The sequence below is a fragment of the Glycine soja genome, chromosome 8 (genome assembly GCF_004193775.1).
Source record: "Glycine soja cultivar W05 chromosome 8, ASM419377v2, whole genome shotgun sequence".
Taxonomy (NCBI): domain Eukaryota; kingdom Viridiplantae; phylum Streptophyta; class Magnoliopsida; order Fabales; family Fabaceae; genus Glycine; species Glycine soja.
The window spans coordinates 6,649,655-6,677,561 of NC_041009.1; the positions used below are offsets into that span (position 1 = coordinate 6,649,655).

Here is a 27,907-nt window from a genome sequence, read left to right on the forward strand (position 1 = left end):
ACAATACCCTTAATTAATGGTCAATCTGGATCGGTCCGATGGACCAGACCAGACTAAAAAATTATATGCCAGAATTCCACTAGACATATCATGACTCAATATTATTTTATTTTTTTCGCTTAAATTTAGAGGGAAAAAAAAACAGGCTAACCTGATTAGGCCATACCACAAAAGTGTAAACATATAAATACGGGCCCGTTTTAGCAGTTCTAGCAGTAATGCATGTGGGGGTAATAGCCTAATAGGAATAAAGATTTTCCTACTTACATTGCATGTGGCGTTCTTGATGGTAGGCGTGTGCAAGTGTACGGAAAGCACTCTTTGCACTACGCAGTTTCAAATGGTAGTGTGCTTCAGTGCTGCCCAAATAATCATCACTTGTTCAGTGAAAGAATTAGACATGTTTCTAATTTTTATTTTTATTTTTTAAAACTAGAGTTCATGTGTAGTTAACGAGTAACTACATTTAATAAAGGGAGATGCCAGATATATGCAGGATTCTTCTCACGATTCTTGTAGAGGAACAGGACACTTCACACTTCAGCTTTCAAATCATAATAATGAATACTTAGTAAGTGAAAAGCATAATGGGAAACACATTAACAAGTGCACTCTACGCCTGTGAGACTTTTGTGAATATATATATATATAGGACTAGTATTGTTTTAATCACGACAAGAATTCAGCATATTAGATCTAAGAAATTAGTGGAATTAACGACAATGACCAATTTTACACATTAAATTAATTAAATGAAAAACTAAGTTAAAAGATTTTATTAGAGGCTAAAATAAAAAGTTTTGAATTGTAGTTTATTAGAGACTAAAATAAAAAGTGGTATTAACTCAAATTATAATATCATAATTTAAATTAGTTCTTACAAATTTAAAATATAGTTTATATTTGCATACATATTTATTTATTATGAACTTTGTTCTTGTAGTTGGGTCATACCTAGGATTCATGAGACCCATTTAAAAGAGTTAATATTCAAATGTGAAAGTATAATTTGGCTTCCCTAAGTTAAGCTTTGGGGTTATATGAACAACACTAATGTTTTTGAGATGATTTTGTATATCTAATCTAGTTGTTATCCCAAAATCACTAAATGCCTATAGTGAGTGGTTATGTTTAGATCATGCAATAGAGTTTCGTCACATGTTCGAGGGAAGATGATTATCGGGTTGTTTATGCTCATACCAAACTAACAAAGTGATGAGATCACGGATCCAAACTATAGACGCTGAAAGGGTACACATCTTATAATTTCAAGTGTATGAAAAACAAACTAATGTGTTTAGGATGAGTCAATCAAACATGAAAGGGGTATAAATTTTAATTATAATATAAATATATTTTATGTATTTATGATATGTTATACTAATTCAACATCACAGTTCTAGCACTGTAGTTCAATTAGTGTTTGATTTAGCTGGTCATTGTTTTAAATTCAATTAATGCTGCAACAATGATACATCAAAACATAATGAGACACAACTATACAAGAAAAGTTTGTAATTATTCTGTCATGAAAAATTGATTACTATTATGCTTATACTGCTTCTTTCATCTTTTTTTTTATAAAAAAAAGAAAATAAGTATATACCATTATAACATAAATCACATTTTTTTTACTGACTTTTCACTTGATTTATTATTTTTCGAACAACAGGCAACTCCGAAATAATAATACAACTCCTTATACAGCCATGCCATTGTTCCTTTTTATTCATAATATTCTAGTTCTATTACGATTTTATCGAACAACAGTATTGTGAGCACCTCCTTTTTCACAACAATAATAATGATCACTTTTTAAAAGTTAAAAATCCACATTGTTTTCAAAAGAGTTGTTAGCCTTCTTCTGGTTTCGGTTAACCAACTACTTATGCTTTCAACTAACCTGTTGAAAGCTTAAGCATATTTACTTTTATAGCAATCCAGCATTTAATATATGGATGAAGACATTATACCTAATTGTATCTTCTTGAAAATCCTTTGAGGAAATGTATAAAAAAATATATTCATGTTCATATTCATATTAGCTCAACAAACAAAGCAATTTATAATATATAGTAATTTTGTAATGTATTACTCCTAAGCCTGAACCGAAATCACTCTGTCACCCTCGAACAATTTGAGAGTGTTTTTTAAGCAATCAATTAGAGAGTTTGTGTGGTACAATTGTACAATTTGATGTGGAGAACCAAAAAACCTCCACAAATTTGCCGTGTTGAATGCATCTATTTCATGGTTCCAAGTTTTCATACTCATCTTTGACTTCATTTCTCATACATGTATTGATTGTTGCTCTTTCAGGGGTCATCGTTTAATTAACTATTGAATAAGTAAATATGAATATTTACATGGTCATCCGATTATACAATATCCAGTATAATAAATTTGTTTATAATAATTATTTTAAAAATTATATCAACCATAATTTTTTATTAATTGATAGTGTAATTTATTTTATACTAAAGTTGTACAGAACTAGGTTCTTATTAGATTAATTAAGAAACAACAAATGTTTATGCATATGATCCATTTGGTATGGTAGAGAGAAAAGAAAAAAAATTGAAATTGAAAGAAAAATATTTTTTTTAGAAGTTAATCTTTGTTTTCTTTCTTCTTTTTTCTACTAGTATTTTTTATTGTTGTTTTGTTTCATTTGTCCAAATATACAATTAATGTGCTTTCTCTACCCAAAGAAAACACAGTAACAAAAAACTCTACAAAAAAACACAGTTAATGTGCTCCGAAGTTTCAACGAACACCATAAACAACGATGAAAAAAATGACAAAGCAATTAAGAAAATCTATTTGACAGTTCCACAGATTAATTAGTTGGTCTTGTGTGTCAAAGTTGCAATATTTTTCTTTGGTGAGAAATTTCAAAATGCAAATCAGTGTCAAATTTACTATTCGATCAATATAGATACTAGATAGGACCGCAAGACACATTAACTAGTTAGCAGTAGCTACTCACTTCACATAGGGTTGATCTAGTGATGAGATTTTAGAGTAGAATGCAAGAAGTTGTGCCATCATTATATACTAAAAAAATACTTCTCACATTTTATGAGAAAATAATCTGTGTTTTTAATAAATTTTAATCAATAAAAATATTTGTTAAAAAAAGTGTATTAACAAGTATATTACTAACATTTTATACAACTAAATAAAAAAATCAAACACTTTTAATTCTCTTTTTTTTTCTTTCACTTTCTTTTATAAATGAAGAATATATACCGTTAGTTTGTGGATGCAAATGTGCGTTAATGGTTGAATTATCCGCTTGATCATTCAGTTCTCTCCTATCGGAGTCTCTGCACATTGTCACATTCTATACTTAAAAAATAAAAAATAAAGAAAACCTTAAAATTAGGTTATGGCATGCAAATGTGAGCGTAAGAAAAAGCTGTTTTTGTGGATACCACATATGATGATGTGCCATGCACATAGCACACTGTTTTTGGTGGAAGATAAGGTACTCCAGTGTTCCCCTTTAATTTATCTTTCCTTTCTAAATGTAATAGTAGTTTTCATTTAGATTAGTGGAGCGTGTATCTTCATACTACTATTTTTATGATAAGGGCTAGTGGAGAAAAATGTCATCGTTCCAACATAATTTGTCACGTATAATAAAAGAGGCTTTTGCTTTTCCTCTTCATTTTTTCTTACTCAACTTTTCCCTCGGGACCAAATTTTGGAGGTTTATAATCAACCCATTCACGATTGTTTACTTTCAATAACAATCACGTAATCATGCACTAACTAAATGAGACGAGGACCATTGACATAAAAAAGATTTAAAAAATTGTTTAAAAGGTAATGATAAGAGTTTTTCAGACTAAATAAAGTAAGAGTTGATTTTTTCCCCAAAATATGAATATAGATGATTAAAATTCGAGATAAAAAGAAAAAAATAATATAAAAATTAAATTAAATTTATGTTTTTGAAACATAAAATGTTAATGTTTAAAAAACAATATGAAATGAAAACATAAAAGAAAATATGTTTTTTTATATCAGTGAGGATGTGTGACATAAAAAAGAAAGTATGTAATAAAAAATGTCTTTGGAGCAATTTATAGATCGCGGACTAATTTACCAACTAGGAAAAAGAAAACCTTCTCAAAACACTTTTCTTTTTAAAGGCCTTTCTCAAAACATGCACTTTGTTCTAATAGAAGAAGATTTAGCTTATAACCAACAATTTTGGAATAACGTAACAGAATTAAGAATTTTGCTTTCTTGTTCTTTTAATGAAGGGCATGAATTAAAGCTGTAAATAAGTTAAGTGGTTAAAAATATAACCTTTTTATTTATTTATCTATTGAACGAGACAAAGCAATTGCATTCCAACATGTGTGCATAAAATAAGCTTGCGTCTCTACTTTCATATATATTAGGATTTCTCTTTATTCGTCGTGCTGGTCGCAATTAGATAGATGTAATTTCTAATTTTTGTTTGTCGATCTCTACCACATCTTGGTTTCGTGTAAGTTAGGTTTTGTACACTAGAAAATGGAAGAAAAATAATTAACGAAAGAGGAAGAAAAGATAATAAACCATCTTCTTTTCTTGTTTGGTTACTTGATAAGTGAAGAAAAAGGAATAAAATGTTAGATTATATTAATTGAAGAATGACTCTCGATATTATTTTAATGAAAAGACATGTGATAGTTATTAAGCTTAAAATTATATTAAAGTCATTAAGAGTTGTTTTTAAGTTGTTAAAATAAATCTCCTTTTCTCACTTCATTAATGACAGCTTTGGAAACTCAAGAAGATAAATTTTAAATAGAGTTACAGGAAGTTATAGGAAAGAGTTTATTTTAAACAAAATCAATGACTTCTCGTCCTTTTTCCCCCTGAGATATATACACTTCAAATAAAAGCTCCAAAAAGAGAATAGAAAAAGAGAAGCCAAAACTGTTACATGCAGTGCTTTGTACCATCAAGAACCATAAACGCCATTAAAGAGAGTATGGGATTATAAAATAAAAAAATTAAAGAGGGACAATAAGGATACTGTAGAAAAACCCACTATGGATTGAAGTAAGTTTTTTTAACTTTCTCATAGAAGTTATAAAGTATAATGAATGTGAGAAACTTGTTATTTAAGATTGTAATTTCTTGTATGTTCAGCCATAAGAAATTACTAGACTTAATAGTAAAATTATGCTTACATAAAAAATATAATGAGTGAGACTCACATACTTTATAATCTGTCTAAAATTGAGAGAAAAAAAATAAGAGAGAAGATAATCTTATATATTAAATGACTGAAATGTCCTTACCTTCGTATATTGTTTTTATTATGAATATTCATATTTTATTTTTACATACACACTTAACTTTCTTTTCCATCAAACAACTTACAATTATTTTACTTTCCATTAATTTTCTCTCCCTTTTCCTTTTATTTTTTCCCCTAAACAAAACATACTAGTAATGTGTGCATGTGTAGCTAGAAACTAGGTTTCTAGGTACATCAATCATAATGGATATAATTCTGATGAATTGAGCCGTTTAAAACGCAGTTTTTGCTTGACTAAAGTTTCATATTTCTAAATGCTGGTCTTAGATGTTCAACCTCATAGATTCTCTTAAAATTGGACAATGTACAAACTAATCAACAAAACTCACAATAATGTCCACGAATTGGATTGAGTTAGTTTTTAGGGAAAAAAATTCAATCCATATTCATTTTCTCAAAAAAAAAATTATTAAATAAATTTGTTTAATAACTTCTTGGAGGAAATATGGGTGTCAAGTGACAAAACCTTACCATACACATATATATATATATATATATAAATTTATAAATAGATGTCTAATTATTAAATAATCTTGAATATATAAGAAAGTTGAATTCAGTTTATATTAGATGTGCCAAATACGCAGGCAGGATCAAGGTTTAAATAATTAAAACAAGCTCATATATTTTAGAGGGTAAAACTATAGCACCCATCTCGAGGTTCATGATTAATGAACACGTTGGTGGCGATATAAACAAATCCAAAATGGTATCCAAAAAAAAGCAAGTGGGTCACGTACCACAGCCTGAAGCTGCCATTCCATGCCATCCTGTTCTGTTGCATTTATTGAACTCATCTTGCTTTAATGTTTTTCCAACGTGAAATATTATTCCCTTTACATATTTAATTAACTAAAGAACCCATTCCACATCAAACCTTTCCAATTCCAATCCAAACACAGCTTTTGACGTTGTTTGACCAGCACACCCGCCAGCCATAGCCTTCAACAAAACGTTTGACGAAAACACAAGCAATGCATGCGTTGGCGAACCAAACACGGTCCTATCACCGTAGACGTGGAAACGCAGTACAAAACCCCAACACCAGAAGTACAAGGGCAAAACGGGAAAAAAAAATACCTCAAAAATCTCCCTCCAACCCCTTTACCTGCCCCCACCTCCACCTTCTACTTAGTTAAAAAATTGCTTTCTCCACCAAAACCGATAAATAATAAAAATAATAATATTTCCGGAAATTAAAAAACAGTTTCTCATTATTTTTTCCCGTTTCTCTCCGCATTCCCTTGGTGTTTTTCCCTCCTTTATTTATATTTTCTTTTCCTTCGTATTTTCATCGTCACATTATTCATTCATCATTCTCTTCTCATCTCCTCCTCATGGCGCCGAGCACCGGAGACGTGCAACTAACTTCCCCCGGCGCCGGCCAAGATTTCGACGACCTCGAAGACATTCGCCTCCTCGACTCCTACGACAAAAACGACGTCGTCCACGATGAAACCAAACGGATTCAGGTCAGAATCTCCGGCATGACCTGCGCCGCCTGCTCCAACTCCGTCCAAACGGCTCTCCGGTCCGTTCACGGCGTCACCGAAGCCTCCGTCGCTCTTCTTCAGAACAAAGCCGAAGTCGTTTTCATCCCCGGCCTCGTCAAGGTAATTTAATTAGTCTTCGTTTTTGCGTTTCGTTCTATTTGTACAAGTGTTGTGTTAGTTAATTACTGATTTAATAATTGTAATTAACTGTAGGATGAGGATATTAAGAATGCGATTGAAGACGCAGGTTTCGAGGCCGAGATCTTGCCGGACTCCGGCGCGGCGGCGCACGCTGCCGCCTCCGCCTCCGTGTTGGGGCAGTTTACTATCGTCGGGATGACGTGTGCGGCGTGTGTGAATTCCGTGGAAGGCATTCTGAGAAACCTCAACGGAGTAAAAAGAGCGGTGGTGGCTCTGGCCACTTCGTTGGGCGAAGTTGAGTACGATCCCCACGTGATTAGCAAGCACGATATTGTGTCTGCGATTGAAGACGCGGGTTTCGAGGGCGCGTTTGTGCAGAGTAACGGGCGGGACCAGATAGTGTTAGGGGTGAGTGGCGTGTACTCTCTTGGTGATGCTCAGGTTCTGGAAGCGATGCTAAGTGGCACCAAAGGGGTGAGGCAGTTTCGGTTCGATACGGCAGTGAACGAGCTTGATGTGGTGTTTGACCCTGAAGTTATCAGCTCTAGGTCGTTGGTTGATGGGATCCAGTTGGGGAGTAATGGCAAGTTTAAGTTGCATGTTAGGAATCCTTACGCTAGGATGGCTTCTAAAGATGGCTCAGAAAGCTCGGCTATGTTTCGCCTTTTTATTTCCAGCTTGTTTCTCAGTGTGAGTATCTTTTTGATTTCAGTTATGTTTCTTTTAGTAATGTTTGCGTTTTCCTGGTTTGGTTTCGTTGTACTTTATTTTGTTTCTTTATTTGTCCTCCGTTTGGTTTGATGGTAGTCCTTTTTTGGCTTACAATGGTGGTAATGAGATTTGAACCTAGGACTTTATGCAAACTGTTTAAATCCCCCACCTCTAGGATGACCTTAGTGGGTTTAATAATGGCGATCTTTACGGGTATTTGAAATCGTTTTTTAAAATACCATACTTTATGATTTGTAGGGATTTTATTAGTCTGTACAGGAATTTCATCGAAAGTAAGTGGGATTTTGTAACTGAAGCAAAATGAGACTTGGTATTGTTGCTGAAAGGAGTCATGTTTAATGTTTGTGAGTCTGGGTTAACAGCACTTGTTTTTGTTTAGGGTCTTGGTTTAATCTTTTCATTCTTTTGTACTGATTTTTGCTTGATGTGCAGATTCCTCTCTTCTTCATGGGGGTGATTTGTCCTCATATACCATTGGTTTACTCTTTATTACTTTGGAGATGTGGGCCTTTTCTCATGGGTGACTGGCTGAATTGGGCGTTGGTGAGTGTCATTCAATTTGTGATTGGGAAACGCTTCTATATAGCAGCTGGAAGAGCTCTTAGAAATGGTTCAACAAACATGGATGTCCTGGTTGCTTTGGGAACTACAGCCTCTTATGTTTATTCTGTTTGTGCTCTTCTGTATGGTGCCCTTACAGGATTTTGGTCTCCAACATACTTTGAAACAAGTGCTATGCTTATAACATTTGTATTGTTGGGCAAGTATTTGGAGTGCCTTGCCAAGGGAAAGACCTCTGATGCCATTAAGAAGCTAGTAGAACTTACTCCTGCAACAGCTTTATTGATTGTCAAAGATAAAGGTGCATGTCACTTTAATTTGATGTGCTTTGTTTTCTTAAGAGAAACTGAAACTGAAATGGATTGTTCTTGTTAAGTTATATTTAGGCTGAAAACACGTTAATCAGGGGTGTTTCATTGTAACATCAAATTAGAGCTTGCCAATAATTGTTTTGTTTTCTAGGTGGTAGAACTATTGAAGAAAGGGAAATAGATTCCTTGCTCGTTCAACCTGGTGACACATTAAAAGTTCTTCCTGGTACAAAGATTCCTGCTGATGGTATTGTTACTTGGGGCTCAAGTTATGTAAATGAGAGTATGGTGACTGGTGAATCTATACCCATTTCGAAGGACGTCAATGCATCTGTTATTGGAGGTACGATCAATTTGCATGGTGTCCTTCACGTTCAAGCTACCAAAGTAGGATCTGATACAGTTTTGAGTCAGATAATTAGTTTGGTGGAGACAGCCCAGATGTCCAAAGCTCCCATTCAAAAGTTTGCTGATTATGTGAGTATTCTTCTCATGCTCTTGGATGACTTCTATGTTCTGCAGGTGTTAATTTGATAGTGTAGCTGTGTAAGCATTTTTACATATTAGGTCATGAATCAATTCTGAAGTTAAGTGAAATGTTTCATTTCTCTTGATGACCTAGCAAATGACAACCACACATTTTCATGTTTTTAAGTGATAGTCAGCTGATTGGAATTGTAAAAGATACATTGAGTAGCACGGAGTAAGGATTTTGATGCCTCACCTCTGATCACTGAGGCTCCTTCTGTGAAATTATTCATAAAATTGGATAGTTAATGAATTCATTTATTTTGGTTTTAGGCTCTATTCATAATTCCAGCAGTTGTTTTTGGTCCTTGCTCACTATTGTTTTATAGTAGTCACTATGTTTGACTTTATGATCTTGTTATTGATTGACCTACCAATGACTAAATATTAGAAATGAACTCAGGTACCATTCTTTTGGCTTGCAGGTTGCAAGCATATTTGTTCCTACAGTTGTGGTGTTGGCATTATTGACACTATTGTGTTGGTAAGATTAGCTTGACTAGTTTTGCATATTGACTAAAGCTGGTTTCTGATGTGTAGTCGGAATGCTTATCACTACTTCTGTCTAAAATTGTAGGTATATAGCTGGGGCTCTTGGAGCATACCCAGATGAATGGCTGCCAAAAAATGGAAATCACTTTGTTTTTGCCCTTATGTTTTCAATATCTGTTGTGGTGATTGCATGTCCATGTGCACTTGGTTTGGCAACACCAACTGCTGTCATGGTGGCAACAGGGGTTGGTGCCAACAATGGAGTATTAATTAAAGGAGGAGACTCCTTGGAAAGGGCTCAGATGGTGAAGTACGTCATATTTGATAAAACAGGCACTCTAACTCAGGCGAAAGCCACTGTTACTGCTGCTAAGGTGTTTGCAGGAATGGACCGTGGAGATTTTCTTACATTGGTGGCTTCTGCTGAGGTGACTCTCAATTTCTTGATGATGATTACTTTCTTTGATTCTTGTTCTCTGTTTATGGTATTGTCACAAATACACGGTTCAAGCCTAGATCCAATTAAAAGGACTTATAAGAGTGTAATATTTTTCTGCATTTCTTTCCCCCTCCTCAACACAGACAGCTCAACTTCCCCATAGTACTGGCATTCTGAAATTAGATTTGGAAAAGATCTATATCATCTTCGCCTATTTTTTGTCAGAAAATTTCACCCTTCCATTTATCTTGATGTCTATTAGAGGAATCATTTGTTTCAAATTTCAATTCTTCTGTTTTAATTCAGGCTAGCAGTGAACACCCACTGGCAAAAGCAATATCGCAATATGCGCGCCATTTTCATTTCTTTGAGGAGTCTTCCCCTACCAGTGGTACCAAGAATGCTGCTGAGGAGTTCAAGTCAGGGTGGCTTTATGATGTCTCAGACTTCTCTGCTCTTCCAGGAAGGGGCATCCAGTGCTTTATAGACGGGAGGCGTATTTTGGTAATGTCTTTTGGTTAATGTGATACTACTTATTCTGTTTAAAAACTATTTTCCAGAGAGTTGCTTACTCGAGGCAGCATATCCTAAACAGGTTGGTAACCGGAAGCTGCTGGAGGAAAATGGCATAAATATTTCTACAGAAGTGGAAAGTTTTGTTGTAGAGATTGAAGAAAGTGCAAAGACAGGGATACTAGTAGCATATGATGATATATTAATTGGAGTCTTAGGGATTGCAGACCCACTAAAGAGAGAAGCTGCTGTTGTTATAGAAGGCCTACAGAAAATGGGAGTCATACCTGTTATGGTTACAGGAGATAACTGGAGAACAGCTCGAGCTGTAGCCAAAGAGGTTTGTATATATATAATATTCTCTTTTGATTGGAAAGTTTGCTGTTGTGATAACTTTGAGTGCGATTTCTTAGTTGATGCATTTTAAATTTGGACTTCTACTTGAGAAGAAAACCAACATCTTTGCTTTGGAATATAGTGGTTTTGTAGTGTATAGTATGACAGTTAAATTGAACTGTAGACAGGAAATATTGTAATAGTAATATTTGAAAGAAATGAATTTACCAAAAAAGAAAATGTTGAAAGAAATTAAAACAGTTTTAAATTTGTTACTATAAATATCTGATTCTTCAGCCCTCTATTGTAAATCATAATGGAGTATGTGTCACTTCTTTATGACAGTTGTAACATAACCTTTTGGGTAGAAATTGTTGTTATTATCTCAACTTGGCTAAAAGAAAAAAACATGTGCTGTGATAGGTTGGCATTCAAGATGTTAGGGCAGAAGTTATGCCTGCAGGAAAGGCTGATGTTGTTCGTTCATTCCAAAAGGATGGAAGTATAGTTGCAATGGTGGGTGATGGCATCAATGACTCTCCAGCATTAGCTGCTGCAGATGTTGGTATGGCAATTGGGGCTGGAACAGATGTTGCAATAGAAGCTGCTAACTATGTGCTGATGAGAGATAACTTGGAAGATGTGATCACAGCCATTGATCTTTCCAGAAAGACCTTTTTCCGTATTCGATTGAATTATGTATTTGCGATGGCTTACAATGTTGTTGCTATACCAGTTGCTGCTGGGGTTTTCTTTCCTTCTTTGGGGATCAAGCTGCCACCATGGGTTGCTGGTGCATGCATGGCTCTGTCATCTGTAAGTGTCGTATGCTCTTCTTTGCTTTTGAGAAGATATAGAAAACCCAAACTTACTACAATACTTGAAATAGTTGTAAATTAACGAGAATTGAAACAGAATAACTTGAGGGTGCAAATGAATTTGACCCTTGTAATTCCAATTTTGTGCATTTTCCTTTAGATCCGCTGCACCCATTGGGGTGCAATTGTAATTGTAGCTGCCAATTCATTGTAAATGCTCTTGTAATTTCATAGTTCTTCCTCGTGCCCTCTCTCTCTCTTTCTCTCCACACAAACACACACATTCGCACATTTCTGTTTACTTTGAAGGCTTAATTTCTATGAAGCAGTATGCAGGGTACATGTGAATGTGTTTCTATTTGCAAAATCAGGGCAGGAAAACGCTTTGAGATTGAGTTGAAAAATGTTTGTCCCGTACGTTTCTGTGAGTATGTGCTCTCGTTCCACGGCGTAGCTAGCACGGGAAAAATCAGATTCAGAGTGTTGTGTAAACTATACATTAGGAGTATTAGTTATATTTAATGTCCCCTTTAGTTGTTAGGCGTGTCAGGTGTAAATTGCTCAGTTTTCTACGGAAAAGGTCAAATGTGTGTTTAATAAAAAGTAAAGGTATGCGACTTTGTAGCTCGCATTCACCAATTAACAGTGTAAAGAATTCTGATTGAAACAAAGTTTCAGTTCAATACTTGACCTTGAACACATCGAGTTGACATTTCCCAATTGACAATAAATCGCGAACTGCAATTTCAACAAGAGCTACAAGGAGTTCGATTACATAAATGCCGTTTTCCTTAGCTAAGTAGTTATTATATCGGGTGGATTTTTATTTTTATTATAAAAAAACCCTTGTAGTTTGGTTAAAATTTCAACTAAAACGTAGATTCAAGTAGAACGAATTCCATCTGCCTTTCAACAATGTTGAATCATTGCATTTTTTTATACCAAAAGGTGATGCTAAACGTGATTGTCCATCATCGTCACTTTTATCCTTTTAAGGCTATTCACACCGTTATCTCACCGCGTTGGCATGTGCTATCATATCCAAACATTTTCCTTTTACCTCGTTTCCCATGCTCGCATGATTGAGTCAAGGATTAGTGATGAGGTTGGAAAAACAGTTTCCTCGAGAGTAGAAGTTCTTTCAGATCCCCTTGTCTCAGTCTTGATCTTTATGGTTATAAACAACACACTTGAACTTGATTTTCATAATTGTTGATTGAAATACGAAGATGAAGTTTTCTTGACCGCAAGAATGTCCTTCAAGCTTCCAAATAAGGAAGCACCCGAAGCATTCATGATTTCCAGTTTTTTCTTCTTCTTTATAAACACTAATCGTGAACTTAAAACGCCAACAAAAGATGCTTGTCATGGGTAGAATGAAAGGTGAAGTCCATATTCCTCTACATATGACCTTGTCAAAATTTGAATCTCAGTTATGATTCGAGTACTAGTAAATGTCTACTTTATCAAGCGGAACTGTTTTATTATATCATCTTATAGTTGAATCGGTCACAGACAGATTTATACTCAAGGAAAAGAGAAGTGAGCTTTGTTCGAAGTTTGAACCAAAACAGATGTAATAGCCAATTGATTAAGCAAGATGAATAAATTATTATAAATCTCTTGATTCAATCTTTGATTTTCATGGATAAAAAAAATCTAATAAAACAAATAAAAGTACTTTCACGAACACATGTTACAAAAGCTGCATCAAGCTAATCAAATGCAAATTCTAAGCAGACTGCCAACATAGTAGGAAAAGTATAATGAAGTAAATGTCACAAGCTCTCAAGGCTAATAGATACTAAAAAATAAAAGGTATAAATGTATAATTATAATTTAAGAGAAAAAAACGTTATTTATTTTGTTTATATAAATAAAAAGGAGGCGTAAAAGGGAGGAGGCACTGATTATAATTATATGGTTTGGTCTGATGAGAAAGGGAGTTTGACTTTGGTAATTTGTCACTGTATGTTATTGGCTGAATTCACCAATGAACTCATATTGTGTCGCAAATGTAGACAATTGAAATGATTAGTTTAGTGGGTATGATTCTTTAAAAGATGAGTGTGAATTTTGAAGGAAAAGTCCATAATTACAAGTGCTCATTAAAAAAATGTGGAGGTATGATTATTGTAAAGAAATATGTGCATAATAATTATATGGGTAAATAATTAAATTTGTTGTTGAAGGGGAGAAGTGTTAATAAATTGATTTTAAAAGATATAAAATATAAATTTAATTTTTGAATGTGTAAGAAGTATTATAAATTAGTCATGTGTTTAATCTGTGAGATTATTTTATTATTAAGTTATAATGTTTAAAGATCAATTTAATAATAAGTTATATTTTTTAAGAATTAATTTGATATTAAATTATAAAATTTATAATCAATTTATTATTAAATTGTTTGCAAGACTAATTTATCACATTTTTTCAAAGATTAAATTTAAATTTTTAATCTTTTAAGAACTAATTTGTCTAAAATTTAACTATTTATTCTAATTATATAATTATCAAAACTTGTTGTATTGTGAGATCATTGGTCACCACTCCACATTTTTTTAGGTATACGTTTAACTCAACAAGACAACAACAATTGAATTCAATATACTATTTGTGGCATTTGATTGAATCTTGACTGGGAAATGAAGATATAAAACAGACAATGAGAACAAAAATCAAATTTACATAACATTGCTGCTAAAGCCTAGCACTAAACATACTTTGGAGTTCAAAGACAAAGTCAAGCTATGTTAGTATCGAAATTTTATTCTGCCTTTTGGCTTAGTCAAGCTACAAAAATTGTTCATACTGCACAACTAGATAAGACAAACATTTACACCTTTGGTAACTGCAATCTCCTTCAACGCGTTCTCTCTGTGTCACCACTTCGCAAATGCAAATAAAAGGTCTTTTGTTTACAAAGCAATAGGTGTAATTTAGTAGTGGTGCCAAGCGAGAGTTATGCATATATATATATATATATATATATATATATATTATTTTATTTTTTTCTTCTGTTTCTTTAATCTGTTGAAGAGTTCAATGACATAAACATAAATAATCTATTGAAGTTCAACTTACTTGTAACTAGCAAGCTTACTTTACAAGCGAGAGAGCCCTTACTCCCTGCATTGATAATTTTTTGCAGGAGAAAGAGTCCACCTAAACTTACTTGCACGTAACAGATAATTTTCTTAAATAAGTGAGTCAGCATCCTAACTTGCACTGCCCTCAAAGAAAAGGCAAATTAAGTGAACATCGATTGGATATGGTATTTTCTTGTTTTGAAATAAGGAAGAAAATAACTATAGGCAAAGTCATACTTCCCTTCCTTCAACCACGTATACGTCTATTGTGTTAAAATTCAAGTTTGACCAAATATGAGTAAGTAACAAAGGTTTCGAGGAAGCAAACGTAGAATAAAAAAAATTAAACATCATGTGCTGATAACATATACTAACTTTCTTAACGTAAAACTCTATTGTTATAAAAAAAATTATATACCGAGATTATAAAATAGTTTCACGGTATCATAATCACACATCAATGTGATAATTATTGTTTATAAAATTATCTTAAAAGTTATAAAAATCATAAATTATGATTTAATGATAATATAAAACTATTTTATATTATTAGTATATAACCATTGCTAATTAGTATTCAAAACTCAACAAAAATAATTTAATCAATCCAAAATGATCGAATCAAATTGACCAGTTTAATTAGAACTTTGGCGAAATAATGAAGTCAATCTATTTTTTTTTTTTAAAAGAGAGAATTAAACAATTAAAGAAGCCTTAGAAGTAGTCAACATCGAAAGAAAAAATAGTTTGGATTTTTTTTCTTTTTTCATTTTAACTTCTTATCTATATAAAAATATTTATTGAGCAAAAAGGCCTATAAATAATTAATAATTTTCATAATTAAATATTTTATTATCAATTTTTTTTTAATTTTATAGAGCATATAATTAATGTTTTTTTTTCAAATATTACTTAATTTATTTTTTATTATGTTTATTGATCTACTATTTAATTTCTATGTAATCTTTAAAATATTTAACTAATTATCACCAATTAATCCATGGATTAATATTATATATATAGACCATAAGTATTTTTCATGAGAGACAATTTTTTGAGTTGAGTAAAATTATCACGAGTAACAAAATTCTTTCTCTAAATAATATTTATTGCAGTTGCATATCAAAAATCTAAATTTAAAATTACTAATTAAAGTATAACAATTTCACATAAGTTTATCCATGAATTTGATAATGTGTAGATAATAAATTGTTTTTATTAGTTTAATGGTCAAGCCAATTTTTGAAAATGGATATCCAATCCAATTATAAATTAACAACACCATGTGAAGTCTTTCAGTTTTACATTGTAGTATTTTTATTAACTTAACGTGGATTTTATTTAACTTAATTCTTTTAGAAAAGTAGTTGTTTGTTTTTTAACTTTTTAAGAAATTTTAAACAATAAACAGTTATTTTTCTTAAAATAATCGTTAGCAAACATGTTACGAATATAAAAAAAAAATAGTTTTTGGATATAGCTTTATTTTGGTTATTTATAATTAACTACCTCATTATAAGAAGGCTGAACCACGATATAACGTGTTTAAATAGTAAAGAAATAAGCGAAGGAAATCACTGTTTGAAACATTGAAACCAAGAAAGAGAGAGACTTTTGAGTGATTTTTTGTTGAGAAGTTATATAAACAATTGATTTTAAATACGATTGATTAGGTGTGAAGAAGTCGTATGAAAAATAGTTTATTACTATGAACTACGTAATCTGGCAATTGATTTATAAAGGTGCCATAAGTTGCTCAAGAAGGAATATATGTGTAATATTGACACGAGTCATTTGAAGTACTATCTAATATTTGATGGTAATTACACATCGATTAACGGAAGCCTGGATTTTTGTTAGCATAATTATTTTGTAATTATAAATTTTTATTCAACCGATTAAGATAATTTTTATTCAGACCATTAAAAGTTGCCCTAGCTAGTAGTGGGAGGATTCAGGATTCAGTAGTTCACAAGAGGTTCAAACCTTGTAATTTTAATGCATAATTCATATATTTCCATATCTAACACGATAATTAGTGGCTTGTATAAAAAGTGAAAAACTTATTAAATGGAAGTTAGGTGGCTTGGTGTTGGTGTGTGTGACTGAGAAGTAAGAACACATTTATCTCAGGATTTTCAAACTTTCTCTTCTGATTAAGAACATAAAGACCACCTCAAGACCCAAACAACAAATTAACAAGACTCCAAAAAGTGATGAGTAATCAAACACTGACTTGAATATCACTAATATATATTAATTAACGAAAGCATGTTACTTCGTGGAAACAACCTATCCCTTTGCCAATAAGTTTCTCCCTTATTTCCATCAAAGAATAGTCAAAAATTGAAAATCTTTACTTTGAACAAACGCATCTGTCTTAGTTCTTACCCCCCCTCTCTCTCTCTCTCTAAATTAAAAGTCCTTGTTATAACATCATATTTATAAATTTTACGTTAACCCAAACATTACTTAATTCTCGATTTATAAATAATTTTAAAATATATGAACATATCATTCATTTATTGATCTTTTAATAATATTGTTTAAGATCTAACAAAAATAATCAATGTAATAAATAATCATATTGCAATAGTTAAGTTGAAAAAAGCAAGATTTTTATATAAAATCAAAGTCTATACAGAAATACTAAATAGTGTATAAGAATATTAACTCTTGCGCAGATGAAAAGAAAAGTTAGAAGAAATGATTTTTTTACTCCTTGATATCTTTCAATTGATAGTTAGAGATCTAATTTTTTTTTCTTTTTATGCGTAAAAATCACTTAAGTAAATTTGTCATCTTTTAATAAGTTTTTTCCACAAAATCAAAGGTGATCTTGACCATGTACTCGTGTGAACAAAATTGATGTTACAAAGACGTTTAAATTTATGGTCAATGTAAGCCCCTCTCTCACCCTATCACCTACTATAGCTATAATATATAAAGCCAAGCTTATGCACTCTTTCTCTCACAAAACAACTCTCTCGATCAAAATAATATTACTACCCTCACCAAATTAATTAGTCGACCATTATTTACCACCACCCAAATTCCTGAACGATAACATGACTGCCACAGCTGATCAATGCATGCATGAGTTTTATCAACAACCTCTCATGGATGGCATGGCTATGGATCCATCCATAGAAGGACTCATGGATGCATCCATGTCATCATCATCAGAGGGCATGATCATGTTGAGCCCAAGCAATTCACACAACAACACAACAATTGGCCACCACAATTTAACTCCAAAGGGTTGTGCATTCAAACAAATCCGAAGGAGATCTAGAGCTTCTAAGAGCACTCCAATTACCCTTCTCAAGGCCAACACCTCCAATTTCAGGGCATTGGTACAACAATTCACTGGGTGTCCCACCACAACAGCCATGTCACTTGCAATCCATAAGGGTCCCGTTACCTTAAATTTCCAACAAGGTGGTAGCAAACAACATATTCATCATCATCACCACACAAAAATAACAACTAGAGGAGCAATGCCACCGTTTATTGGCACCGTAAGTTCTAACCAAAACCAAGTTTCTGTGCCACTTCCAAAGCAACACTTGATGCAAGAGCAGCAAAGTGGATACTTTCTTCCAACTTCGTCGGGTAACTCTTATAGGCCAATTAATTGCATGGATGATGGATTGATCTTTGATAATGATTTTAGTTTACATGAGCTAACCGTGAATGCCATCTCCAATGATATCGATGATTTATTTATGTGATCAAAATGTCGATGAAATGATTCAATTATGTAATATATAGCAATATCTTAGGAAATCATATGCATAATAGAATAGCTCCTCTTCAGTCAACAGTTGCATATGCATGCAATCATAAAAGCAATAATTCATGTTTGCCAGCCTGTAATATACGTTTTAATTTATTGTCTCGATTCAATTTCTTTAGTTTTTGTGGCTTTTTCAATGTTGAGTTCCCCTTCATTACTCTCTCTCTCTTTATACCAACAAAAAAACTGACCTCCAAAAATTATGGAAAAAAGGTCCTAAAATATTGATGAACAATATAAGTTGTGTTAAAAGATATAGTGAGTACTGTGGAAAAACATTTGATGATCTCGAGCTTTGAAGCCTATGATTAATTGACTCCAAGTATTTCCACGCGGCAATCAACTTTTTTAAAGTTGAGTTTGAGTAATTACTCGAGAAGAATAATTGATCGTTATGGTTTTCAATTTTCATGTATGGAATCGTTTCGTGGAATTGAGTCTCGGGTTAATGCAGCCTCAATTTATTCTGTTAGTTGCATACTCATCTTATAGTTCATCTCTGTTCATTCTCTATTTTACTTGTCAATCCGATAATCTTTCAATTCGCACAATTCACGCAACGCAAATAATTAAATTAAGAATGTCATAGTAATGTTTGATTCTATTTTCTTTGACTTTTTTTCCTTTAAAAGGAGTCATTTCAAACGTGTACTATAATTTTAGATAAGTTCTGCGAAATAGAAGGAGTTGGTTGTTTAATGAAGAAAAAAAAAACAAGACCTTGCTGTATAAAGTACAAACACTAATCAAAGAAGATGTTGCTTCATGCATGTTGACGTTGACTTTGACTTCTTCTCTTTTCCTTTCGGATCGGTTTTTTTTATCTAAAAATTACACTGAAATTATAAAATAAAAAAAATTACACTAAAATTGTAAATAATTTTATGACTTCAGTTAAAAAAATTAAAATTGTAACAAATATTACGTCTTCTAATTTAAAAGTGAGTTGTTACGACTATTCCTTTTCTACATAATTCAAAAACAACTTCCATCTAAAAAAATGAAAAAAAAAATATATCCATTTTGCATAAAGAAGCCCCAATTCTCTTCGGCTCTTCCAAACACGAAACCTTTTCCAACCAAACGAGTTACTCTGTGCATGGAATGGTTGGACTTGGCACGTCTTCAAAGACATTAACATTGGGGTAGCATTGGGGGTTTATAGAAATTTAAGATTAAAACAATATGAAATAATCAAACAATTTTATTTTTATAAAAAATATTACTAGTATTAATTTTTAACTTGAGTTTTAAAATAGTCTTCAAAACGAAAAAGTTATAGGAAGCACTAAGAAAATGAAGTAAACACACACTAGCACAATGTTACCAAGTCCAACCAACTATCTGTCACTTCACCGTAGCCCAATACTCATATGACTCAAGAACCATTTTAGAGGCGGAGTTTGGGAAAAAAGAAAAAATTGGGGGATCAAAATAAAATTTAAATAAAAAAGTATTCACTAATTATTTGCTATTGCATAATTTCTTCTAAATTTATTTACTTTTTCTTTAGTTTCTATACACATTATGTAATAATTTTCTTTCAAGTTCTTGGGTGTATTACATCATACCAGAATCAAAACAAAACAAATTAAAAAGAAAAAAAAATGTTAAAAGTAGGCTTATAGTAAAATTGTTCCAAAAACTAAAAAAAATACATACAGTTCTTGTAATGGCACTAATAGCACTACATTGCTTTGCACAAGACAAGAGGTTTCTTGTTGTGCAAGATGTCAAGAATTAAGAAGGAAAAAAAATAATAAAGATAAAATCACAAGGTGATGTAGTAATCAGAAGGTGAGGTTTAGTTGTTGCTGTCCTGATTATGATTTACCATACTTCGCATTAGATTTCAAACATTAATTAAGGTTGAATAGAGTGCTTTAAAGGTGATGTACTAATCAGAAGTTGAGGTTTAGATGTTGAACTCAGTTTCACAGAATGAATTGACTGGCATATAACAGGGCCAAAAACTCATTGGACGCATCTTGGCACTAAAACTAAGTTCACACTGAAACAAGAATTGGTCAACACCCAAAGAGCATCGAAACATCTCTTACTGTTAATTATTGAAAAAAGTAAATATATGATGGAGTCTTGATCAAATCAGCAAACCAAAGCTTGGAAGGTTGCAGGATTGGTGTGGAACGGTTGAGGCTCGTTTTGGCATATCCTCAACAATTTGCCTTATCCCACACGTCTATCTTCTTTAATTTCAAGTCATTATTGCTTTTCAAAACTATATGTACCTTGTCTTGTACTGACTATGACTCTCACTTTTTAGATCACTTTAATTCAAGTGGATTAATTTAATCTCACGTGCAAAATTGAACATATTCTTTAAAAACATGGCACTGTCTCTGAACAGTGTTTCTCTAATATTTAATCTTATCATTAAGAGAATTAATGAAGTTGGCAGAAGAGATGCTACTAGTTGATATCGTTGATTGATATGCTCCTAATAATAATATAATAGTAACAATTTTGGTATTATCATTATTAAATTTTAGACTGAATTTTAAATTGAAGGTTGGTTAATAAGTAATTGCTAATTAAGAAATATTAAAAATGTATTAAAATATTAAATTTATTAAATAAATAAGTTAAACTTGAGTGATGCCCAATAATTCAATTTGTTTTGATCATAAAATAGCCCAACACATACATATACACACACAATATTATATAATTATGGTATATAAAATTAATCAAATAATATATTTTATTTTTTAAGTTCATAGAATTAATTTTGGAATGCATGTTGTTTTCTAGAAAAACAACATAATTCCAAAAATGCATTTCCAGAATGGGATTTTCTTTTTATCTTACTGATTTAGCTATTCAGAAATATATGTAATTCGGAAAAAAAAATACCCACTTTACCGGAAATATATGCGACTTCCGCACCTCAGGAGTGCATCAATGAAGGAGAAAGGAAAAACAATGTAGAAAGGAAGTAATAATAAAAGAAAGGTAATTTGGAAACATTCAAAATTTGGGGGTGTAGGTAGGAAATGGGCGTTCAAGAAGAAAAAGCCCATTTTGAAGCAAACTTTTAAAGTATCAAAGACCAAGTTGTGCCCAACAGTATTAGCGTTGCTACATGCAGCCAGCAAAATTATTAATACACCCAGTAATTATACAATTTTCCCATTTTATCCTTCTATAAAACTGTTACAAATTGACTAATCCGTAAGCCTCATATGGATTGGTCAATCCGTATGAGACTTATGGATTGGACTTACAGATTGGACTAATCCATAAGCCTCATAAGGATCAACTAATTTGTAAATATATTAATTATTATATATGTAAATATATTAATTATTATATTAAAATTAATTATCACAATTTATTATTTAAATTTACATGTACATTAAATATACATTAAAAAATTTAATATTATATATAACATTAATTTTTTATAACAATTGACCTATTAGTTCATTTGATTAGAACATCGTGCTAATAACGCGAAAGTCATGGATTTGACTCCAACTTGAGAAGCCAATCCGTATGAGGCTTTCCGTATAAAACTTACGAATTAGCCAATGATACAAACATACTTATTCATGACAAGGGATAAGAATAATAAAATTATCATTATACAATGAAGTAATAGAATGGAAATTTATTCTGTACCATCATAAAATATCTAAATAGAACGAAACTTTTTAATTTTAATTTATTCCATTCAATTCTGCCACCATCCACTCCATTCTATTCCACTCACCATTAAATATCCAAACATAGCCTTAATAGTTTGAGAACATACAAGAATATATTTCGAACTACAACCAAAAGCAGTCTGGAGATGAAAATTGGGAATTCATGCCGTTCCAACAAAAGCTCTATGAGATTGGTTAAAACACTGACTACTTCAGATGGTGCTCGAACAAAGATGCCATCTCAATCTGTACCACAAATAATTTAAGTTACATAAAACTTTTATTCCACGAAACCTTGGCAAAAATTACAAGACAAATCTGTGGTTGACATTTCATGAAATCAACCATAAAGGGTAAGTGCCAATAAGCTTGTAGCTCAACCCTCAACTAATACCTGTTCCAATCTTTTAAGAAATTTTATGAATAGTTCTGGATGTTAGTCTCATGCTATTCACAATGCAATTTTGACAGCTACGTTGAAATTGGTCGTGTAATATCAATACTTCACATTAGAATAAGAATTTTAGATATGATTGACTACGTAGGCTTAGAATAACTTTTGGGGTCACTACATTCTTAAAAATGTCTGATAACTAACCAATTCTATCTCAAAGCTGGATCAAGGTAGGAGAAAACTGTCAACAGGACTTGATTGCATCATTGTAGTAATTTTAGAAAATGGGAAATTAAATTCGAGCAAAAAACTAAGGAGAAGCAAAATCAAGCATTATGCACAGTAGAGAAACAAAAGTGCAATTATGCTGATTTTTAATAGAAAAAAAATTCATTAAGAAAGAAAGATATGCTGTCGGAGATGTAATAAAATCATTCACGAGCCTTTGCCTAACAGCTTATGTTCTTGAGATAATTAGCTCATGCAATGGTACCAAAAAGAGCATGTTAGAGATACAATAAAACCATTTTTGAACCTTCACCTAACAACTTCAGCTTTTCACATAATTAGTTCATGACCTATACAATGACAGTTGATAAGATACAAAACTACAAGAGACAATGAGTATAAATTTTTAGACAGCTTCATATAGATTTCTAGATGATTATGACATAATTACTCATAATATCAAGTTATCAACTTACAGCAGTCAATGCAGCCTCAGCACCCTTATTCCCAGACTTTCCACCAGCTCTATTTAGAGCCTGCACTTAGCCAAAAAAAATCAAATAAAAATTAAGTAATCATAATTCTCATCTGCAAAGAAGTTTCATAACTATAACAGCAAATACTTACCTGATCCATATCATCACATGTTAGGACACCAAATATGCATGGAACACCTGCAAAGGTGTCTCAAAAAGCTTTAATTTACCAAGTTGATGGAAATTAATGAAAAACAAAAAGAGTGAATAACAAATACTGACAATAGCAATAAATGTCCCCAATCAAAAACCAAAAGGAAAAAAAAAATCAGGAGCTCTCTTATACTGATAAGCTTAGAGGAAACATTAAGTTTCAGTATTTTATTAAGTGAAGAGCAATGTTAAAGTTAACTTACACAGGTATTGCGTTACTGGTTTAAAAAGATCTTTCATTAAATATTAAAATAATTCCAACATTTCAAGAGGCTTGATTCTAGATTCTATAAACAAGTTGTCATAACAATGTTGCATGCATATTTTATTTTCAAGAAAACAGACAGCAGCTGAATACTCGAGCATGATTTGTTTGTATCTGGAGATTACAATCAACATTAACAGAATACCACCTGAGTTTAGACTGGCTGAAAGAACTCCTGATGCTGCTGAATTAGCAACTGCATCATAGTGGGTTGTATCTCCTCGTACCTGTTAACAAGAATGGACACAGTAAAGCTCAAATTAAGTAGACATAAATACAGATGATGGGGAGTCATGAATCAAAAATTTTTATAGAAGAATTTCATCTATTTGTCAACATTTATCGTACCACAGCTCCTATGCATACGATTGCATCATATTTGCCTGATTTTCCTAGCCTTTCTGCAACAACACCAATTTCAAAACTACCAGGTACCCACACAACCTATGGGAAAAGGGAAAGCAACAAGTTTCTGTCAGCATTCAACCCCAGAAGAAAGTGATGTGAAAATTCTGAACAAGGCAAGTCTTCTCCAATTCAGATATTATTGAACATTTTTTTGCAAGCAGAAACAATGGTACATAATTTTTTTTGTCTAAAATCATGACCAATGGAGACATAATTCTGTGACTAAAATACCAAACCAACACAAATAGATGAAATAAATAAAAAAGATTGTGTTAAAATAAAATAAAAAAGGGTAAATGTTTGCAAATCTCAAGTAACTGATAATCCTGATTAGTTAAAGATAGGAGGAGCAGCAAAAAATGAAAAGACGGGCTGCTTGTTTTAGCCAAGGAAGCATGGACGCTTCAAAATAGTAGTTGTCTCATGTTCTACCTTTATCTATGTCAGACATTTTGAATACTACTTGCTTCATTTTACATTTTTCTTTTACCTTTATTTTTTAAACTCTTGCACAATACAGATGAGAACATCACAAAAATTGGATAAATAGTAGCATTTTGTTATATCTACCATGACTTGTGCACATTTTTAAAACATTGATTCTCTCTTTTGATTTAAAATCTGTTTTTATGTGAATTGTATATTTTGTATTGTAGTCTTATCATGTCCTATAATTTTTAAAATTTGTTGTATTCTCATATACGTGGCATATTATATCCATATCCTATGTCACATCCGTGCTTTTTAGGTTTTAGCCTACTATGAAAAGCATGCATAAGTTTGTTTTACTTCATATCTCAATAAAAATATATTTTACAGAACAAAAAAAGTGACAGAAACAAAATAAAAATTCAAAAAGGATACTAAGAGGAGACTCATTGCAAAACCACCAAAAGAAGATAAAATATTAAAGCCACATAATACTAACCAAATTACAAAAAGCAACGTACATTACAAATAATCAATATTCCAAGAATTTGTAAGACAGCTTACATCGATATCCTCATCTTGAACTGAATAATTATTGAAAGTACCCAAAGCACCTTCCAAGAGCGGTTTGGTAACAATTTCATTAAATCTAGCAACAACCTAAAAAAAGCAAATAGAAGTGAGCAAAGAAACATAAAACAAATGAGCTTTGAAGTTTGAACTTTGAAGTATAAAACAAATACAAAATTTTGAAGCATAATATCATAACTTCCTCATGATTGACTACTACTATGTTGTTTCTCTATTTCATATCCCCATCTCCAATGTTTATCCTCTTTGCAACACCATCCCATTTGCATCTCCCATTCTCCGAAATTCTCCCACTTCTTCGAATTTTCATTATCATCAAACCCTTAATCAATCATCAAGAATTAGAATTGGAATTCCCCCTTGCTGTGTTTCACTATTTTATCATCTTCATCTATGGACAATAGGATTTGGGCACTACACTCAATTGGAATTCCTTACTCATTCTCCAAAAAGAGAACTTTATTCTTGCAATCCAACAGAAGTCCAAGATTCCCTCTAAAGGGAAGTCTTTAATTAGCCTATTGTGTTTAATAGTATTAATGCAAATGATGTGTCACAGGTTTGCAGGCCACACAAAGCTCTCCAAATGTATGTTTGTGGCATTAACAAATATATATAGTACGGATTTTTTAGTATTTTGGGGGAAAACTATAATTTTTCAAACATTTGGACTAATTTCTAATAAACCAATTTAGAGGCTCGGGGAGTAGTAGAGTTGGCAACATCCTTTCATGGTGTAATGTACTTCTATGGAATAATTGGTCTTAGCTTTTTGTGATCCTTGGCTAGTATGACTGGTGAGTATTTTAGAGGGAACTGTTTGTCAAATGCATAGAGAGACTGGTATGCTCAACTCACTCGATATGTTCTTTCCTGTTTTTCTTATTTTCTATTTTTGGTGTTTTCTTTAGGATAATATCCTATCCTCAATTCCTCTGCCCCTGTAATTTCTTTCTACTTAGTCTTCTCTAATGAATTTCATTTTTTAATACAGCACTAAAAACTTTTCCCCACTAGGTAGAGTTAAATACGCATGGATCATATACACCATTATGTTCAGTCATAAACCAGGTCAGCATAACGGCCATTTAGATATGAGTCCATTGTTATGAACCTTTGTGTACGATAGTTAGTGGTCCACATCATCTCTTTTAGTGGTTTGAGTTTTACTTGGTCTCCCTCTTCCTCTAATCATTATGCTATCCTCTATATGATCAAATTTTCTTACTAGTGCTTGCATAGTTCTTCTTCTCAAATGAGAAAACCACCTTAGGCAAGATTGTATGGTCTCTTCCTCAACAGGTGCTTATCCCTACTTTCTCTGACCCACTAAACTCTAACCTTCTTGCTGTCCAACATCATGTTTTGAATGCAAAAGGATTTCAACCAACTAGAAGTAAAATGGCCATCCTAACTCCAAGACTAATACTATCATTCATGTTGCTCGAGTTTGTCGTTCTTTTTGCAAACATTAGATGTAGTTTAGCATTAATACATACCACAGCAAAACGAAGTCCATGGGCTCTGGTAACAGAACCTGTAAGATGCCTCACAGCAGCTGTTTGAGAAAAAGACGATCGACCCTTGCTCTGAACAACAACGGCATCTGATCTACTTTCTGAAGCTAAAGAAGGAAAGTAAAGAATTGGTCAGCCACCAAAACAAGTCGAATGCAATAAATTACCACAATTAAGAGAAGGATAAAGCATTATGAACACAGCATTAGACAAATATTAGAAAATTGGACACTTAATTTTCAATCAGCAAAACAGTAGAAGAAAGAAAAGGAATAGGAATATAACCTCGCACGGAGAGCAAAAAGGAGAGAGAGCTAGGGCTTTTAGGAGCATTTTGAAGATGCAAAGTGTTAGTTCTACCACAAGAACGATCTTGGTCATGCACAAATCCAACCCCGCTAGGAAGGATACAGTGGGTAGAAACAAATGAAGCCATATTCTTCCAGCCACGGCGTCGACGGCGTTTAGGGTTCACTGGTTCGGGTGGCCTTGCTTATTGCTTTTCGTTAAAAAATATCTCACGTGCATATGGCTCTGGTAGTGTCACGTGAGTTTATAATTTTTTTTATATGGAAAGGCACAAACTAAATTGCAAGTTTTTATTAAGGCCAGCAATATTTTTATTTTAAAATAAGAAAATTAAAGATGACATTAAATGAAATTATTTCATTTAAAGAAGTGTGTTATGAAGACTTTTTTTTTATTTTGACATAGAGATCAAAACTATGGATTTTAAAAAAATATCCATCAAAATGAAATTTAAGTTCAAATATAAATTATTGTTCTTTAATTTCAAAAAAGTTATATCCATCATGCTAAAATTAAAAATTAAAAAAAAAAATGCAAGAGGCTGTATTAACATTGAAGTTCTATATGGCGAAAGAAACAAATGTTGACAACATTTTCTTAAACTTGATGTACATCCCAGAGTTCAAGCGGATTAGTTTTAAAATTAAAAATAATTTTGAACTTGTAGAATGTACATATTTCAATTAATTCTAACAATAATTTTTATATTAAAACGCGTTAGGATGAAAAACTTAATCTTTAAGATTTGCTAATTAAACGAGACTTAGATACTTGTTTGTTTAACCCAATCAAGAGGGAAAAGTGTTATTAATTAAATTATATGCAAAT

The 27,907-nt window shown here is 32.3% G+C and overlaps 3 protein-coding genes across 4 annotated transcripts; 2 read left to right on the forward strand and 1 right to left on the reverse strand.

Moving 5' to 3' along the window:
* Nucleotides 1-6,598: 6,598 nt before the first annotated feature.
* Nucleotides 6,599-11,937, forward strand: LOC114421501 (copper-transporting ATPase RAN1-like). The gene is made up of 9 exons (XM_028387451.1): nt 6,599-6,939; nt 7,033-7,650; nt 8,125-8,554; nt 8,716-9,041; nt 9,518-9,576; nt 9,670-10,012; nt 10,330-10,527; nt 10,619-10,876; nt 11,296-11,937. The coding sequence occupies exons 1-9, from the start codon at nt 6,664-6,666 to the stop codon at nt 11,770-11,772; spliced, it is 2,985 nt and encodes a 994-aa protein (XP_028243252.1). The 5' UTR covers nt 6,599-6,663; the 3' UTR covers nt 11,773-11,937.
* A 5,803-nt stretch (nt 11,938-17,740) lies between these two features.
* On the forward strand, nt 17,741-18,718 carry LOC114423892. The gene has a single exon (XM_028390803.1). The coding sequence runs from the start codon at nt 17,851-17,853 to the stop codon at nt 18,514-18,516; it is 666 nt and encodes a 221-aa protein (XP_028246604.1). The 5' UTR covers nt 17,741-17,850; the 3' UTR covers nt 18,517-18,718.
* A 3,446-nt stretch (nt 18,719-22,164) lies between these two features.
* Nucleotides 22,165-27,304, reverse strand: LOC114421503 (6,7-dimethyl-8-ribityllumazine synthase, chloroplastic). 2 transcript variants are annotated; one of them, XM_028387454.1, is made up of 8 exons: nt 27,056-27,304; nt 26,753-26,871; nt 25,227-25,322; nt 24,174-24,269; nt 23,974-24,052; nt 23,499-23,545; nt 23,348-23,407; nt 22,165-22,495 (listed from the first exon to the last, which is right to left on the reverse strand). In XM_028387454.1, the coding sequence occupies exons 1-8, from the start codon at nt 27,204-27,206 to the stop codon at nt 22,457-22,459; spliced, it is 687 nt and encodes a 228-aa protein (XP_028243255.1). In that variant the 5' UTR covers nt 27,207-27,304; the 3' UTR covers nt 22,165-22,456. The 2 variants fall into 2 exon arrangements, with proteins under 2 accessions (XP_028243255.1, XP_028243254.1); XM_028387453.1 differs by having other exon boundaries at nt 26,753-26,877; nt 27,056-27,302.
* Between the last annotated feature and the right edge of the window lie 603 nt (nt 27,305-27,907).